Source organism: Hemitrygon akajei, chromosome 2 (assembly GCF_048418815.1).
Source record: "Hemitrygon akajei chromosome 2, sHemAka1.3, whole genome shotgun sequence".
In the NCBI taxonomy this organism is placed as follows: Eukaryota; Metazoa; Chordata; class Chondrichthyes; order Myliobatiformes; family Dasyatidae; genus Hemitrygon; species Hemitrygon akajei.
The window spans coordinates 71,723,619-71,742,557 of record NC_133125.1 but is presented as its reverse complement, the minus strand read 5'-3'; the positions used below and the strand labels follow the sequence as shown (position 1 = coordinate 71,742,557).

At 45.9% G+C, this 18,939-nt stretch overlaps 1 protein-coding gene across 2 annotated transcripts in view; it reads left to right on the top strand.

Annotated features, from left to right (window-relative positions):
• The window catches only part of LOC140737588 (paladin-like), a 357,859-nt gene that overhangs the window by 120,373 nt on the left and 218,547 nt on the right, over positions 1-18,939 (top strand). For both annotated transcript variants that reach the window (XM_073064040.1, XM_073064030.1), the window contains exon 9: positions 2,329-2,425. In XM_073064040.1, coding sequence (XP_072920141.1) covers positions 2,329-2,425 — 97 coding nt within the window. The remainder of the gene's footprint in view (positions 1-2,328; positions 2,426-18,939) is intronic.

Below are 18,939 nucleotides of genomic sequence, written 5' to 3'. Positions count from 1 at the left end.
ATGTCCCAGATTAAAAAGTAAACAACTAGTGCATCGTATATGATGAGACGATGGCAGGGTGTTCATTAATCTTATGACCTGAGAGAAGAAGCTGTTTCCCATCCTAATTGTCCATGTTCTAATGCTATGGTACCTCCTGTCTGATGGTAGGGGGTTAAAGCAATTGTTGGACAGATGGCAGGGATCAATGACAATGCTAAGGATCCTGTGTTATCAGTGCTTCAGGTAAGTATCTCAGATTAGTGGAAGAAAGACTTCTCAGCAGTCCACTCAGTCCTTTGTCAGGCCTGCGGTTAGATGTCTTGCAATCCCAGTACCAGATACTGATGCAGTTGGTCCGGGAACTCTCGATGGTTAAATTGAGGGAGGTGGGGTGGGCAAAGGGCCGTGTTTGCCTCCATCTCCTCCGAAAGTGGAGACGCTGTTGTGCTTTCTTGACTAAAGAAGTTTGTGTTGGGGACCAGGTGAGATCATCTGTTATGTGCACTTCCACAAAAATGGTGCTCCTACCTTTTTCCACAGAGGAATTGTTTATGTGCAGTGAGGAGTGATCAGCCTGTCCACAATCATCTATTTAATCTTGCCCACAATGAGACTCAAGGTTCTGTGTTCATACCATTCTACTAGCCATTCTACATCCTCCCTGTATGCCTTCTCCTTGTTGTTGATGAAGGCAACCATTGTGTCATCCACAAAGCTGATTCATTTAAATCCTTTGAGGAGTTTAAAATTCTTAGGAAATGCAAGTTAAAATGAGGATATTAAGAGTAAGAAGAGAAGCCAGGTGAAATACCCCAAAAATAGTGTGGCTGAATGAATACCGAAAGGGGCAGTGTGCACCTTGGAATTGATTGTGTAGTCAAGGAGGGTGGCTGAGTAGTGAGGAGTGGTGAAGCGAGTTTGAGAGCTATGAGGAGTTTGCTATAGAGACTAAAGGATATTACACAAAGATGATGATGGATTGAGGTACATTGAGTAGAAGCTGGAAAGGTGGGGGGATGAAGACTAAGGAAGAATAGTGGTGATTAGTCTGATCTTAGTAAAATAATTAGTTTTAATCAGAATCGGGTTTAATATCACCAGCATATGTTGTTAAATTTGTTAACTTTGCAGCAGCAGTACATTACAATATATGATAATAGAGAGAGATAAAAACTGAATTACAGATATATGTACTGTAATTCCATTTTTATGTATTGTATATATTTTAATTAAATTAAATAAGTAGTACAAAAAGAAAAGAAATAAAAGAAGTAGTGAGGTAGTGTTCAAAGGTTCAATGTTCATTCAGAAATTGGATGGCTGGGGGGGGGACAAAGCTGTTCCTGAATCATTGAGTGTGTGCCTTCAGGGTTCTGTACCTCCTTCCTGATGGTAGCAATGGGAAGCAAGCATATTTTGGGTGATGGGGGTCCTTAATGATGTATGCTGCCACTTTCAGGCATTGCTCCTGGAAGATGTCCTGGATACATCTGGTGTTCATGATGGAGATGACTAAGTTTACAACTCTCGAAGCTTACTTCGATCCTGTTCAGTAGCCCCCTACACCCCCATACCAGGTAAAGATGCAGCCAGTTAGAATGCTGCCCATGGTACATCTGTAGAAATTTGCGAGTGGTTTTGGTGACATACCCAATCTCCCAATGATATATAGCTGCTGTCTTGTCTTCTTTATGGCTGAATTGTTAGATTTTCAGAGATATTGACACACAGGAACTTGAAATTGCTCACTCTTTCCACTTCTGATCCCTCTATCAGGATTGGTCTGTGTTCCCTGGTCTTACTCTTCCTGAAGTCCACAATCAGTTCCTTGGTCTTACTGATGTTGAGTGCAAGGTTGCTGCTATGACACCACTCAACCAGCTGGTATATCTCACTCTTGTATGCCCTCCTGTTACAGTCTAAGATTCTACCAACAATGGTTGTATCATCAGCAAATTTATAAATGGCAGTTGAGCTATGCCTAACCTCACAGTCATGGACTAAGCACACATCCCTGAGGCGTGCCAGCGTTGATTGTCAGTGAGATGGAGATGTTATTTCCAATCCGCACAGATTGTGGCCTTCTGGTTAGGGAGTCAAGGATCCTAGTCTTCCGCTTTTGTAAATATGGTGCTTGAATTAAATCCTTACATCACTCGCTTTCATATATCTGTCATATAAATAGACAAACCTTTCATTCCTGTTTGTTTGATCCTACCTGGGGGAATTTAATAATTATACTACTTAACTATTAAGGAATCTTCACTTAGCAGCCTTTGTAAATTCTTAATAAATGGTTAATTGTTAACGAATGAATGATAATCAGATGCATTATTATAAATGTAGATCTGAGAAGGAAAATGATTCTGGAGCAGAAAAGCACTGTCAGCTTGTTGAACGATATGCCACTTCTTTTCCCAATGGTCAGAGAATTGTTGAGGAGGTGAGTGCTGTTTCTATATATAAAATGATATCCGATATGAAATTACCTCCCTAAAAAAATGTATATGTGTGTGTATAACTATATATATTAGGGAGGTAATTTCATATTGGATGTCATAATATGAGTATTGTTTTGTCCTTTAATTCAGGGATGTTCAAATGTACTCTTATCCTTCCTTTAACCTTGGGAACTTTGATTAAAAACTACCTAACTTGTTCTTTAAGGAAAAATCAATTTAATAAACTGATATTCCAGCCAATGAAATACGATCAATTTACACTTAGAAACAACATTTACTATTTCTCAGAAACAGCTCTAAATTAGAATTAATTGTGAGCAGATTGCTAAGTAGGACGGTGCTGTTTCCGTTCTTGAATATTGAATGTTGTCGTGTCATCTGAGAGGAAAAGGTCAAAGTCCAATGTTTCATTGAAAAGTCTGATATCAACAGGAGTGATTTATGCAGAATGGGGCAGGATTTTGGACAAGAAACATGAATGAGTTGTGAGGATTCTTCACTTTGAGGAGAGCCTAATTGACATCTTCAATTCCAGTTGGGCATGGAGGATTCTTGTGCAAGTTGTGAACCTCAAAATGTGACCATGATCCAAGGGGCAGTCCAGTAACTGGGGTGGTGTACAATCCCAATGCCTTCTGATCAAGGTCGTTGAGAAAGTTGAGAGAAGAGAACTGTAATTGTAATTTGACATAGTATAGTCAGGTGATTAGGCCTGAATCAAATGTCCTGAAGGCTGGTGCCCAGGTTCAGTGCCTCTCACGTGACCTGTAGAGGAATCCAAAAGGAAAAGATCCAGATGTTCTGTTCAATGTGCACAATATGAATTACTCCAACAATATAGGCAGAACAAAGAAAGATACCCAAGGGATATGAGCAGATAGAGACTAACAAAAGGGAACAGTCTTTGGATGAATATGCACAAAATGGCAGAGGAACTCAGTATGCCAAGCAGCATTGATGAAGGGGAACAAACAATGTTTCAGGCTGACACCCTTCTTCCTCAGACTGACGGACTTGCTGAATTCCTCTAGCAATTTGTGTGTGTTGGTCAAGATTTTCTGCATCTGTAGAATTACCTGCGTTTATAATTTTGGATGACTACCTGGTGTAGGTTTAAAATTGTAGGACATTAGTTTGGGGAAGGAGGGAGCTGTTCTGATGAGAGTGCCTGTCCTGGGACGAGGATCTTAGCAAAATAATAACTAGAGGTGTAGGGAAGGTGGGGAGGTATGTTCATTGGCTTGGGTAATGGGAAAGGAATAAAAGGAAGGAGAACACAGGAGAGCTTATTACAATCTACAGAATAAAAACAGAGGTTAGAAAGAGCTAAGAATCTATCTATAAATCCATTGGTGATGCCTTTGAGAAGAGAAGCTGTGGAAACAGGACTGAGGAACAAACATAACAACGCCAATGAATTTACGGCGTGGATTGAAATGATCAGGAATGATGAGGAAACACAAGTGAATCTGCAGATGTTGGAAATAAATAAAAACACAAAATGCTGGCAGAACTCAGCAGGCCAGACAGCATCTATGGGAGGAGGTAGTGTTGACGTTTCGGGCCGAAACCCTTCATGAGGAGTGAAGGAACATGGGATGGTCGAGGGGGGATAAGAAGTGGGGGGAGGGATTAAGTAGAGAGCTAGGAAATGATAGGCTAAAGGGAAATGGGCTAGGGGGAAGGTGGAGAATTATGGGATATAAAAGAGAAAGAAAGAGGAAATAATAGAAATAATAAATTATTTCCCATAATTCTCCAACTTCCCCCTAGCCCATTTCCCTTCAGCCTATCACTTTCCAGTTCTCTACTTCATCCCTCCCCCCACTTCATGTCCACCCGCCGCCTCCCCCCCCCCCCCCCCCCGACCATCCCATGTTACTTCACTCCTGATGAAGGGTTTCAGGCCGAAACGTCGTCACTACCTCCTCTCAAAGATGCTGTCTGGCCTGCTGAGTTCTGCCAGCATTTTGTGTTTTTAGGAATTATGAGGACATGGGTACAATGAACAGGAATAATGGGATCATGGGTACAATGAACAGGAATGACGAGGACATGGGTAAAATGAAAAGGAAAGAAGGGGACATGAATACAATGAACAGCAATAAATGTGACATGGGTACAGTGAATATGAACGTCCTGGATATGGGTACAATGAATAGAAATCATGGGGACATGGGTACAGTGAGAGGATGTTTCCTATAGTGGGGGATGAGAGGATGTTTCCTATAGTATTCTGGATGTGGAGAGGATGTTTCCTATAGGGGGGGATGTGGAGAGGATGTTTCCTAATTTTGGGGATGTGAAATGGATGTTTCCTATAGTGAGGGATGTGGAGAGGATGTTTCCCAGAGTGGGGGATGTGGAAAGGATGTTTCCTATAGTTTTCTGGATGTGGAGAGGATGTTTCCTACAGTGGGTGATGTGGAGAGGATGATTCCTATATTGGGGGATGTGGAAGGGATGTTTCCTATAGTGAGGGGTGTGGAGTGGATGTTTCCTACAGTGAGGGATGTAGAGTGGATGTTTCCTATAGTGAGGGATGTGGAGAGGATGTTTCCCAGAGTGGGGGAAGTGGAGAGCATGTTTCCTATAGTGAGGGATGTGGAAAGATTGTTTGCTACAGTGAGGGATGTGGAGAGGATGTTTCCTATAGTGAGGGATGTGGAGAGGATGATTCCTATAGTGGGGGAAGTGGAAGGGATGTTTCCTATAGTTTTCTGGATGTGGAGACATTTTTTCCTACAGTGGGGGATGTGGAGAGGTTGTTTCCTACAGTGGGGGATGTGGAGTGGATGTTTCCTATAGTGGGGGATGTGGAGTGGATGTTTCCTATAGTGGGGGATATGGAGCGGATGTTTCCTATAGTGAGGGATGTGGAGAGGATGTTTCCTACAGTGGGGGATGTGGAGAGGATGTTTCCTATAGTGGGGGATGTGGAGAGGATTATTCCTATAGTGGGGGATGTGGAGAGCATGTTTCCTATAGCGGGGATGTGGGGAGGATTATTCCTATAGTGAGGGATGTGGAGTGGATGTTTCCTTTTGTGGGGGATGTGGAATGGATGTTTCCTATAGTGGGGGATGTGGAGAGGATTATTCCTATAATGAGGGATGTGGAGTGGATGTTTCCTTTTGTGGGGGATCTGGAATGGATGTTTCCTATAGTGAGGGATGTGGATTGGATGTTTCCTATAGTGAGGGATGTGGAGAGAATGATTCCTATAGTCGGGGATGTGGAGAGTATGTTTCCTCTAATGGGGGGATGTGGAGAGGATGTTTCCTTTACAGTGGGGATGTGGTGAGGATGTTTCCTCTACTGTGGGGATGTGGAGAGGATGGTTCCTCTTCTGGGGGGATGTGGAGAGCACGTTTCCTATAGTGAGGGATGTGGAGAGGATGTTTCCTATAGTGGGGGATGTGGAGAGGATGTTTCCTATAGTGGGGGATGTGGAACAGATGTTTCCCATAGTGAGAGATGTGGAGAGGATGTTTCCTATAGTGGGGGATGTGAAGAGGATGATTCCTATAGTGAGGGATGTGGTGTGGATGTTTCCTATAGTCAGGGATGTGGAGTGGATGTTTCCTATAGTGGGGGATGTGGAGAGGATGTTTCATATAGTGAGGGATGTGGAGAGGATGTTTCCTACAGTGAGGGATGTGGAATTGATATTTCCTTTTGTGGGGGATGTGGAGAGGATGTTACCTATAGTGGGGGATGTGGAGAGGATTATTCCTATAGTAGGGGATGTGGAGTGGATGTTTCCTATAGTGGGGGATGTGGAGTGGATGTTTCCTATAGTGGGGGATGTGGAGAGGATTATTGCTATAGTGGGGGATGTGGAGTGGATGTTTCCTATAGTGAGGGATGTGGAGAGGATGTTTCCTACGGTGGGGGATGTGGAGAGCATGTTTCCTATAGCGGGAATGTGGAGAGGATTATTCCCATAGTGGGGGATGTGGAGAGGATTATTGCTATAGTGGGGGATGTGGAGAGGATGTTTCCTACAGTGGGGATGTGGAGAGGATGTTTCCTATAGTGGGGGATGTGGAGAGGATGTTTCCTATAGTGAGGGATGAAGAGTGGATGTTTCCTATAGTGGGGGATGTGGAGAGGATGTTTCCTATAGTGAGGGATGAGGAGTGGATGTTTCCTATCGTGGGGGATGTGGAGAGGATGTTTCCTGTAGTGGGGATGTTGAGAGGATGTTTCCTACAGTGAGGGATGTGGAGAGTATGTTTCCTCTAATGGGGGGATGTGGAGAGGATGTTTCCTTTACAATGGGGTTGTGGTGAGGATGTTTCCTCTACTGTGGGGATGTGGAGAGGATGTTTCCTCTACTGGGGGGATGTGGAGAGCACGTTTCCTATAGTGAGGGATGTGGAGAGGATGTTTCCTATAGTGGGGGATGTGGAGAGGATGTTTCCTATAGTGGGGGATGTGGAACAGATGTTTCCTATAGTTTTCTGGATGTGGAGAGGATGATTCCTATAGTGGGGGATGTGGAGAGGATGTTTCCCATAGTGAGAGATGTGGAGAGGATGTTTCCCATAGTGGGGGATGTGGAGAGGATGTTTCCTATAGTGAGGGATGTGGAGAGGATGTTTCCTACAGTGAGGGATGTGGAGTGGATGTTTCCTATAGTTTTCTGGATGTGGAGAGGATGATTCCTATAGTGGGGGATGTGGAGAGGATGTTTCCTATATTGAGGGATGTGGAGAGGATGTTTCCTACAGTGAGGGATGTGAAATTGATATTTCCTTTTGTGGGGGATGTGGAGAGGATGTTTCCTACAGTGGGGGATGTGGAACAGATGTTTCCTATAGTTTTCTGGATGTGGAGAGGATGATTCCTATAGTGGGGGATGTGGAGAGGATGTTTCCCATAGTGGGGGATGTGGAGAGCACGTTTCCTATAGTGAGGGATGTGGAGAGGATGTTTCCTATAGTGAGGGATGTGGAGAGGATGTTTCCTATAGTGAGGGATGTGGAGAGGATGTTTCCTATAGTGAGGGATGTGGAGAGGATGTTTCCTATAGTGGGGGATGTGGAGAGGATGTTTCCTACAGTGAGGGATGTGGAGAGGATGTTTCCTACAGTGGGGGATGTGGAGAGCATGTTTCCTATAGCGGGGATGTGGAGAGGATTATTCCCATAGTAGGGGATGTGGAGAGGATTATTGCTATAGTGGGGGATGTGGAGTGGATGTTTCCTATAGTGGGTGGTCTGGAGTGGATGTTTCCTATAGTCAGGGATGTGGAGTGGATGTTTCCTATAGTGAGGGATGTGGAGAGGATGTTTCCTATAGTGAGGGATCTGGAGTGGATGTTTCCTATAGTGAGGGATGTGGAGAGGATGTTTCCTATAGTGAAGGATGTGGAGTGGATGTTTCCTATTGTGAGGGATGTGGAGTGGATGCTTCCTATAGTGGGGGATGTGGAGAGGATGTTTCCTATAGTGTGGGATGTGGAGTGGATGTTTCCTATAGTGGGGGATGTGAAGAGGATTATTGCTATAGTGGGGGAAGTGGAGTGGATGTTTCCTATAGTGAGGGATGTGGAGTGGATGTTTCCTATAGTGGGGGATGTGGAGTGGATGTTTCCTATAGTGGGCGATGTGGAGAGGATTATTGCTATAGTGGGGGATGTGGAGTGGATGTTTCCTATAGTGAGGGATGTGGAGAGGATGTTTCCTACAGTGGGGGATGTGGAGTGGATGTTTCCTGTAGTGAGGGATGTGGAGAGGATGTTTCCTACAGTGGGGGGTGTGGAGAGCATGTTTCCTATAGCGGGGATGTGGAGAGGATTATTCCCATAGTGGGGGATGTGGAGAGGATTATTGCTATAGTGGGGGATGTGGAGTGGATGTTTCCTATAGTGGGGGATGTGGAGAGGATTATTCCCATAGTGGGGGATGTGGAGAGGATGTTTCCTATAGTGAGGGATGTGGAGTGGATGTTTCCTATACTGAAGGATGTGGAGTGGATGTTTCCTATTGTGGGGGATGTGGAGAGGATGTTTCCTATAGTGAGGGATGTGGAGAGGATGTTTCCTACAGTGAGGGATGTGGAATTGATATTTCCTTTTGTGGGGGATGTGGAGAGGATGTATCCTATAGTGGGGGATGTGGAGAGGGTATTGCTATAGTGGGGGATGTGGAGTGGATGTTTTCTATAGTGGGGGATGTGGAGTGGATGTTTCCTATAGTGGGGGATGTGGAGTGGATGTTTCCTATAGTGGGGGATGTGGAGAGGATTATTGCTATAGTGGGGGATGTGGAGAGGATTATTGCTATAGTGGGGGATGTGGAGTGGATGTTTCCTATAGTGAGGGATGTGGAGAGGATGTTTCCTACAGTGGGGGATGTGGAGAGGATTATTCCCATATAGGGGGATGTGGAGAGGATTATTGCTATAGTGGGGGATGTGGAGTGGATGTTTCCTATAGTGGGTGGTCTGGAGTGGATGTTTCCTATAGTCAGGGATGTGGAGAGGATGTTTCCTATACTGAGTGATGAGTAGTGGATGTTTCCTATAGTGAGGGTTGTGGAGAGGATGTTTCCTACAGTGGGGGATGTGGAAGGGATTTTTCCTATAGTGGGGGATGTGGAGTGGATGTTTCCTATAGTGGGGGATGTGGAAGGGATTTTTCTTATAGTGGGGGATGTGGAGTGGATGTTTCCTATAGTGGGGGATGTGGAGTGGATGTTTCCTACAGTGGGGATGTGGAGTGGATGTTTCCTATAGTGGGGGATGTGGAAGGGATTTTTCCTACAGTGGGGGATGTGGAGTGGATGTTTCCTATAGTGGGGGATGTGGAGTGGATGTTTCCTACAGTGGGGATGTGGAGAGGATGTTTCCTATAGTGAGGGAAGTGGAGAGGATGTTTCTTTTAGTGGGGGAAGTGGAGAGGATGTTTCCTATAGTGGGGGATGTGGAACGGATGTTTCCTATAGATTTCTGGTTGCGGAGAGGATGTTTCCTACAGTGGGGGATGTGGAGAGCATGTTTCCTATAGTGGGGGATGTGGAAGGGATTTTTCCTATAGTGGGGGATGTGGAGTGGATGTTTCCTATAGTGGGGGATGTGGAAGGGATTTTTCTTATAGTGGGGGATGTGGAGTGGATGTTTCCTATAGTGGGGGATGTGGAGTGGATGTTTCCTACAGTGGGGATGTGGAGTGGATGTTTCCTATAGTGGGGGATGTGGAAGGGATTTTTCCTACAGTGGGGGATGTGGAGTGGATGTTTCCTATAGTGGGGGATGTGGAGTGGATGTTTCCTACAGTGGGGATGTGGAGAGGATGTTTCCTATAGTGAGGGAAGTGGAGAGGATGTTTCTTTTAGTGGGGGAAGTGGAGAGGATGTTTCCTATAGTGGGGGATGTGGAACGGATGTTTCCTATAGATTTCTGGTTGCGGAGAGGATGTTTCCTACAGTGGGGGATGTGGAGAGCATGTTTCCTATAGCGGGGATGTGGAGAGGATTATTCCCATATAGGGGGATGTGGAGAGGATTATTGCTATAGTGGGGGATGTGGAGTGGATGTTTCCTATAGTGGGTGGTCTGGACTGGATGTTTCCTATAGTCAGGGATGTGGAGTGGATGTTTCCTATAGTGAGGGTTGTGGAGAGGATGTTTGCTTTAGTGAAGGATGTGGAGTGGATGTTTCCTATTCTGAGGGATGTGGAGTGGATGTTTCCTATAGTGGGGGATGTGGAAGGGATTTTTCCTATAGTGGGGGATGTGGAGTGGATGTTTCCTATAGTGGGGGATGTGAAAGTGTTGTTTCCTATAGTGGGGGATGTGGAGTGGATGTTTCCTATAGTGGGGGATGTGGAGAGGATTATTGCTATAGTGAGGGATGTGGAGTGGATGTTTCCTATAGTGAGGAATGTGGAGTGGATGTTTCCTATAGTGAGGGAAGTGGAGAGGATGTTTCCTATAGTGGGGGATGTGGAACGGATGTTTCCTATAGTTTTCTGGTTGCGGAGAGGATGTTTCCTACAGTGGGGGATGTGAAAAGGATATTTCCTTTTGTGGGGGATGTGGAAAGGATGTTTCCAATAGTGGGGGATGTGGAGAGGATTATTCCTATAGTGGGGGATGTGGAGTAGATGTTTCCTATATTGGGGGATATGGAGTGGATGTTTCCTATAGTGGGGGATGTGGAGAAGATTATTCCCATAGTGGGGGATGTGGAGTGGATGTTTCCTATAGTGAGGGATGTGGAGAGGACGTTTCCTACAGTGGGGGATGTGGAGAGCATGTTTCCTATAGCGGGGATGTGGAGAGGAATATTCCCATAGTGGGGGATGTGGAGAGGATTATTCCTATAGTGGGGGATGTGGAGTGGATGTTTCCTATAGTGGGGGGTCTGGAGTGGATGTTTCCTACATTCAGGGATGTGGAGTGGATGTTTCCTATAGTGAGGGATGTGGAGTGGATGTTTCCTATAGTGAGGGATGGGGAGAGGATGTTTCCTATAGTGAGGGATGTGGAGTGGATGTTTCCTATAGTGAGGGATGTTGAAGGATTGTTTCCTATAGTGGGGGATGTGGAGAGGATGTTTCCTACAGTGAGGGATGTGGAATGGATATTTCCTTTTGTGGGGGATGTGGAGAGGATGTTACCTACAGTGGGGGATGTGGAGAGCATGTTTCCTATAGCGGGGATGTGGAGAGGTTTATTCCCATAGTGGGGGATGTGGAGAGGATGTTTCCTATAGTGGGGGATGTGGAACGGATGTTTCCTATAGTTTTCTGGATGTGGAGAGGATGTTTCCTACAGTGGGGGATGTGGAACAGATGTTTCCTATAGATTTCTGGATGTGGAGAGGATGATTCCTATAGTGGGGGATGTGGAGAGGATGCTTCCCATAGTGAGAGATGTGGAGAGGATGTTTCCTATATTGGGGGATGTGGAGAGGATGGTTCCTATAGTGGGGGATCTGAAGAGGATGATTCCTATAGTGACGGATGTGATGTGGATGTTTCCTATAGTCAGGGATGTGGAGTGGATGTTTCCTATAGTGACGGATGTGGAGTGGATGTTTCCTATAGTGGGGGATGTGGAGAGGATGTTTCCTATAGTGAGGGATGTGGAGAGGATGTTTCCTACAGTGAGGGATGTGAAATTGATATTTCCTTTTGTGGGGGATGTGGAGAGGATGTTTCCTACAGTGGGGGATGTGGAACAGATGTTTCCTATAGTTTTCTGGATGTGGAGAGGATGATTCCTATAGTGGGGGATGTGGAGAGGATGTTTCCCATAGTGAGAGATGTGGAGAGGATGTTTCCTATAGTGGGGGATGTGAAGAGGATGATTCCTATAGTGAGGGATGTGGTGTGGATGTTTCCTATAGTCAGGGATGTGGAGAGGATGTTTCCTATAGTGGGGGATGTTGAGAGGATGTTTCCTATAGTGAGGGATGTGGAGAGGATGTTTCCTATAGTGAGGGATGTGGAGAGGATATTTCCTATTTTGAGGGATGTGGAGAGGATGTTTCCTATATTGGGGGATATGGAGTGGATGTTTCCTATAGTGGGGGATGTGGAGAAGATTATTCCCATAGTGGGGGATGTGGAGTGGATGTTTCCTATAGTGAGGGATGTGGAGAGGATGTTTCCTACAGTGGGGGATGTGGAGAGCATGTTTCCTATAGCGGGGATGTGGAGAGGAATATTCCCATAGTGGGGGATGTGGAGAGGATTATTCCTATAGTGGGGGATGTGGAGTGGATTATTCCCATTGTGGGGGATGTGGAGAGGAATATTCCCATAGTGGGGGATGTGGAGAGGAATATTCCCATAGTGGGAGATGTGGAGAGGATTATTCCTATAGTGGGGGATGTGGAGAGGATTATTCCCATTGTGGGGGATGTGGAGAGGATTATTCCTATAGTGGGGGATGTGGAGTGGATGTTTCCTATAGTGGGGGGTCTGGAGTGGATGTTTCCCATATTCAGGGATGTGGAGTGGATGTTTCCTATAGTGAGGGATGTGGAGTGGATGTTTCCTATAGTGAGGGATGGGGAGAGGATGTTTCCTATAATGAGGGATGTGGAGTGGATGTTTCCTATAGTGAGGGATGTGGAGTGAATGTTTCCTATAGTGGGGGATGTGGAAGGGATGTTTCCTATAGTGGGGGATGTGGAGTGGATGTTTCCTATAGTGGGGGATGTGGAAGGGTTGTTTCCTATAGTAGGGGATGTGGAGAGGATGTTTCCTACAGTGAGGGATGTGGAGTGGATCTTTCCTATAGTGAGGGAAGTGGAGAGAATGTTTCCAATAGTGGGGGATGTGGAACGGATGTTTCCTATAGTTTTCTGGATGTGGAGAGGATGTTTCCTATAGTGAGGGATGTGAAAAGGATATTTCCTTTTGTGGGGGATGTGGAAAGGATGTTTCCAATAGTGGGGGATGTGGAGAGGATTATTCCTATAGTGGGGGATGTGGAGTGGATGTTTCCTATAGTGATGGATGTTTAGAGGATGTTTCGTACAGTGGGGGATGTGGAGAGCATGTTTCCTATAGCGGGGATGTGGAGAGGAATATTCCCATAGTGGGGGATGTGGAGAGGATTATTCCTATAGTGGGGGATGTGGACTGGATGTTTCCTATAGTGGGGGGTCTGGAGTGGATGTTTCCTATCGTGAGGGATGTGGAGAGGATGTTTCCTACAGTGGGCGATGTGGAGAGGATTTTTCCCATAGTTTTCTGGATGTGGAGAGGATGTTTCCTATAGTGGGGGATGTGGAGAGGATGTTTCCCATTGTTAGAGATGTGGAGAGGATGTTTCCTATAGTGGGGGATGTGAAGAGGATGATTCCTATAGTGAGGGATGTGGAGAGGATGTTTCCTACAGTGAGGGATGTGGAATTGATATTTCCTTTTGTGGGGGATGTGGAGAGGATGTTTCCTATAGTGGGGAATGTGGAGAGGATTATTGCTATAGTGGGGGATGTGGAGTGGATGTTTCCTATAGCGGGGATGTGGAGAGGATTATTCCCATATAGGGGGATGTGGAGAGGATTATTGCTATAGTGTGGAATGTGGAGTGGATGTTTCCTATAGTGGGTGGTCTGGAGTGGATGTTTCCTATAGTCAGGGATGTGGAGTGGATGTTTCCTATAGTGAGGGATGTGGAGAGGATGTTTCCTTTAGTGAGTGATGTGTAGTGGATCTTTCCTATAGTGAGGGAAGTGGAGAGAATGTTTCCTATAGTGGGGGATGTGGAACGGATGTTTCCTATAGTTTTCTGGATGTGGAGAGGATGTTTCCTATAGTGGGGGATGTGAAATGGATATTTCCTTTTGTGGGGGATATGGAGTGGATGTTTCCTATAGTGGGGGATGTGGAGAAGATTATTTCCATAGTGGGGGATGTGGAGTGGATGTTTCCTATAGTGATGGATATTTAGAGGATGTTTCGTACAGTGGGGGATGTGGAGAGCATGTTTCCTATAGCGGGGATCTGGAGAGGAATATTCCCATAGTGGGGGATGTGGAGAGGATTATTCCTATAGTGGGGGATGTGGACTGGATGTTTCCTATAGTGGGGGGTCTGGAGTGGATGTTTCCTATCGTGAGGGATGTGGAGAGGATGTTTCCTACAGTGGGGGATGTGGAGAGGATTTTTCCCATAGTTTTCTGGATGTGGAGAGGATGTTTCCTACAGTGAGGGATGTGGAACGGATGTTTCCTATAGATTTCTGGTTGCGGAGAGGATGTTTCCTACAGTGGGGGATGTGGAGAGCATGTTTCCTATAGCGGGGATGTGGAGAGGATTATTCCCATATAGGGGGATGTGGAGAGGATTATTGCTATAGTGGGGGATGTGGAGTGGATGTTTCCTATAGTGGGTGGTCTGGAGTGGATGTTTCCTATAGTCAGGGATGTGGAGTGGATGTTTCCTTTAGTGAGTGATGTGTAGTGGATGTTTCCTATAGTGAGGGTTGTGGAGAGGATGTTTGCTTTAGTGAAGGATGTGGAGTGGATGTTTCCTATTGTGAGGGATGTGGAGTGGATGTTTCCTATAGTGGGGGATGTGGAAGTGTTGTTTCCTATAGTGAGGGGATGTGGAGTGGATGTTTCCTATAGTGAGGGAAGTGGAGAGGATGTTTCCTATAGTGGGGGATGTGGAACGGATGTTTACTATAGTTTTCTGGTTGCGGAGAGGATGTTTCCTACAGTGGGGGATGTGAAAAGGATATTTCCTTTTGTGGGGGATGTGGAAAGGATGTTTCCAATAGTGGGGGATGTGGAGAGGATTATTCCTATAGTGGGGGATGTGGAGTAGATGTTTCCTATATTGGGGGATATGGAGTGGATGTTTCCTATAGTGGGGGATGTGGAGAAGATTATTCCCATAGTGGGGGATGTGGAGTGGATGTTTCCTATAGTGATGGATGTTTAGAGGATGTTTCGTACAGTGGGGGATGTGGAGAGCATGTTTCCTATAGCGGGGATGTGGAGAGGAATATTCCCATAGTGGGGGATGTGGAGAGGATTATTCCTATAGTGGGGGATGTGGACTGGATGTTTCCTATAGTGGGGGGTCTGGAGTGGATGTTTCCTATCGTGAGGGATGTGGAGAGGATGTTTCCTACAGTGGGGGATGTGGAGAGGATTTTTCCCATAGTTTTCTGGATGTGGAGAGGATGTTTCCTACAGTGGGGGATGTGGAACAGATGTTTCCTCTAGTTTTCTGGATGTTGAGAGGATGATTCCTATAGTGGGGGATGTGGAGAGGATGTTTCCCATAGTTAGAGATGTGGAGAGGATGTTTCCTATAGTGAGGGATGTGGTGTGCATGTTTCCTATAGTCAGGGATGTGGAGTGGATGTTTCCTATTGTGGGGGATGTGGAGAGGATGTTTCCTATAGTGGGGGATGTGGAGAGGATTATTGCTATAGTGGGGGATGTGGAGAGGATGTTTCCTATAGTGGGTGGTCTGGAGTGGATGTTTCCTATAGTCAGGGATGTGGAGTGGATGTTTCCTGTAGTGAGGGATGTGGAGAGGATGTTTCCTTTAGTGAGTGATGTGTAGTGGATCTTTCCTATAGTGAGGGAAGTGGAGAGAATGTTTCCTATAGTGGGGGATGTGGAACGGATGTTTCCTATAGTTTTCTGGATGTGGAGAGGATGTTTCCTATAGTGGGGGATGTGAAATGGATATTTCCTTTTGTGGGGGATGTGGAAAGGATGTTTCCAATAGTGGGGGATGTGGAGAGGATTATTCCTATAGTGGGGGATGTGGAGTAGATGTTTCCTATATTGGGGGATATGGAGTGGATGTTTCCTATAGTGGGGGATGTGGAGAAGATTATTCCCATAGTGGGGGATGTGGAGTGGATGTTTCCTATAGTGATGGATATTTAGAGGATGTTTCGTACAGTGGGGGATGTGGAGAGCATGTTTCCTATAGCGGGGATGTGGAGAGGAATATTCCCATAGTGGGGGATGTGGAGAGGATTATTCCTATAGTGGGGGATGTGGACTGGATGTTTCCTATAGTGGGGGGTCTGGAGTGGATGTTTCCTATCGTGAGGGATGTGGAGAGGATGTTTCCTACAGTGGGGGATGTGGAGAGGATTTTTCCCATAGTTTTCTGGATGTGGAGAGGATGTTTCCTACAGTGGGGGATGTGGAACGGATGTTTCCTATAGATTTCTGGTTGCGGAGAGGATGTTTCCTACAGTGGGGGATGTGGAGAGCATGTTTCCTATAGCGGGGATGTGGAGAGGATTATTCCCATATAGGGGGATGTGGAGAGGATTATTGCTATAGTGGGGGATGTGGAGTGGATGTTTCCTATAGTAGGTGGTCTGGAGTGGATGTTTCCTATAGTCAGGGATGTGGAGTGGATGTTTCCTTTAGTGAGTGATGTGTAGTGGATGTTTCCTATAGTGAGGGTTGTGGAGAGGATGTTTGCTTTAGTGAAGGATGTGGAGTGGATGTTTCCTATTGTGGGGGATGTGGAGTGGATGTTTCCTATAGTGGGGGATGTGGAAGGGATTTTTCCTATAGTGGGGGATGTGGAGTGGATGTTTCCTATAGTGGGGGATGTGGAAGTGTTGTTTCCTATAGTGAGGGGATGTGGAGTGGATGTTTCCTATAGTGAGGAATGTGGAGTGGATGTTTCCTATAGTGAGGGAAGTGGAGAGGATATTTCCTATAGTGGGGGATTTGGAACGGATGTTTACTATAGTTTTCTGGTTGCGGAGAGGACGTTTCCTACAGTGGGGGATGTGAAAAGGATATTTCCTTTTGTGGGGGATGTGGAAAGGATGTTTCCAATAGTGGGGGATGTGGAGAGGATTATTCCTATAGTGGGGGATGTGGAGTAGATGTTTCCTATATTGGGGGATATGGAGTGGATGTTTCCTATAGTGGGGGATGTGGAGAAGATTATTCCCATAGTGGGGGATGTGGAGTGGATGTTTCCTATAGTGAGGGATGTGGAGAGGACGTTTCCTACAGTGGGGGCGGTGGAGAGCATGTTTCCTATAGCGGGGATGTGGAGAGGAATATTCCCATAGTGGGGGATGTGGAGAGGATTATTCCTATAGTGGGGGATGTGGAGTGGATGTTTCCTATAGTGGGGGGACAGGAGTGGATGTTTCCTATATTCAGGGATGTGGAGTGGATGTTTCCTATAGTGAGGGATGTGGAGTGGATGTTTCCTATAGTGAGGGATGGGGTGAGGATGTTTCCTATAGTGAGGGATGTGGAGTGGATGTTTCCTATAGTGAGGGATGTGGAAGGATTGTTTCCTATAGTGGGGGATGTGGAGAGGAGGTATCCTACAGTGAGGGATGTGGAATGGATATTTCCTTTTGTGGGGGATTTGGAGAGGATGTTTCCTACAGTGGGGGATGTGGAGAGCATGTTTCCTATAGCGGGGATGTGGAGAGGTTTATTCCCATAGTGGGGGATGTGGAGAGGATGTTTCCTATAGTGGGGGATGTGGAACGGATGTTTCCTATAGTTTTCTGGATGTGGAGAGGATGTTTCCTACTGTGGGGGATGTGGAACAGATGTTTCCTATAGATTTCTGGATGTGGAGAGGATGATTCCTATAGTGGGGGATGTGGAGAGGATGTTTCCCATAGTGAGAGATGTGGAGAGGATGTTTCCTATATTGGGGGATGTGGAGAGGATGGTTCCTATAGTGGGGGATGTGAAGAGGATGATTCCTATAGTGACGGATTTGGTGTGGATGTTTCCTATAGTCAGGGATGTGGAGTGGATGTTTCCTATTGTGGGGGATGTGGAGAGGATGTTTCCTATAGTGGGGGATGTGGAGAGGATTATTGCTATAGTGGGGGATGTGGAGAGGATGTTTCCTATAGTGGGTGGTCTGGAGTGGATGTTTCCTATAGTCAGGGATGTGGAGTGGATGTTTCCTGTAGTGAGGGATGTGGAGAGGATGTTTCCTTTAGTGAGTGATGTGTAGTGGATCTTTCCTATAGTGAGGGAAGTGGAGAGAATGTTTCCTATAGTGGGGGATGTGGAACGGATGTTTCCTATAGTTTTCTGGATGTGGAGAGGATGTTTCCTATAGTGGGGGATGTGAAATGGATATTTCCTTTTGTGGGGGATGTGGAAAGGATGTTTCCAATAGTGGGGGATGTGGAGAGGATTATTCCTATAGTGGGGGATGTGGAGTAGATGTTTCCTATATTGGGGGATATGGAGTGGATGTTTCCTATAGTGGGGGATGTGGAGAAGATTATTCCCATAGTGGGGGATGTGGAGTGGATGTTTCCTATAGTGATGGATATTTAGAGGATGTTTCGTACAGTGGGGGATGTGGAGAGCATGTTTCCTATAGCGGGGATGTGGAGAGGAATATTCCCATAGTGGGGGATGTGGAGAGGATTATTCCTATAGTGGGGGATGTGGACTGGATGTTTCCTATAGTGGGGGGTCTGGAGTGGATGTTTCCTATCGTGAGGGATGTGGAGAGGATGTTTCCTACAGTGGGGGATGTGGAGAGGATTTTTCCCATAGTTTTCTGGATGTGGAGAGGATGTTTCCTACAGTGGGGGATGTGGAACGGATGTTTCCTATAGATTTCTGGTTGCGGAGAGGATGTTTCCTACAGTGGGGGATGTGGAGAGCATGTTTCCTATAGCGGGGATGTGGAGAGGATTATTCCCATATAGGGGGATGTGGAGAGGATTATTGCTATAGTGGGGGATGTGGAGTGGATGTTTCCTATAGTGGGTGGTCTGGAGTGGATGTTTCCTATAGTCAGGGATGTGGAGTGGATGTTTCCTTTAGTGAGTGATGTGTAGTGGATGTTTCCTATAGTGAGGGTTGTGGAGAGGATGTTTGCTTTAGTGAAGGATGTGGAGTGGATGTTTCCTATTGTGAGGGATGTGGAGTGGATGTTTCCTATAGTGGGGGATGTGGAAGGGATTTTTCCTATAGTGGGGGATGTGGAGTGGATGTTTCCTATAGTGGGGGATGTGGAAGTGTTGTTTCCTATAGT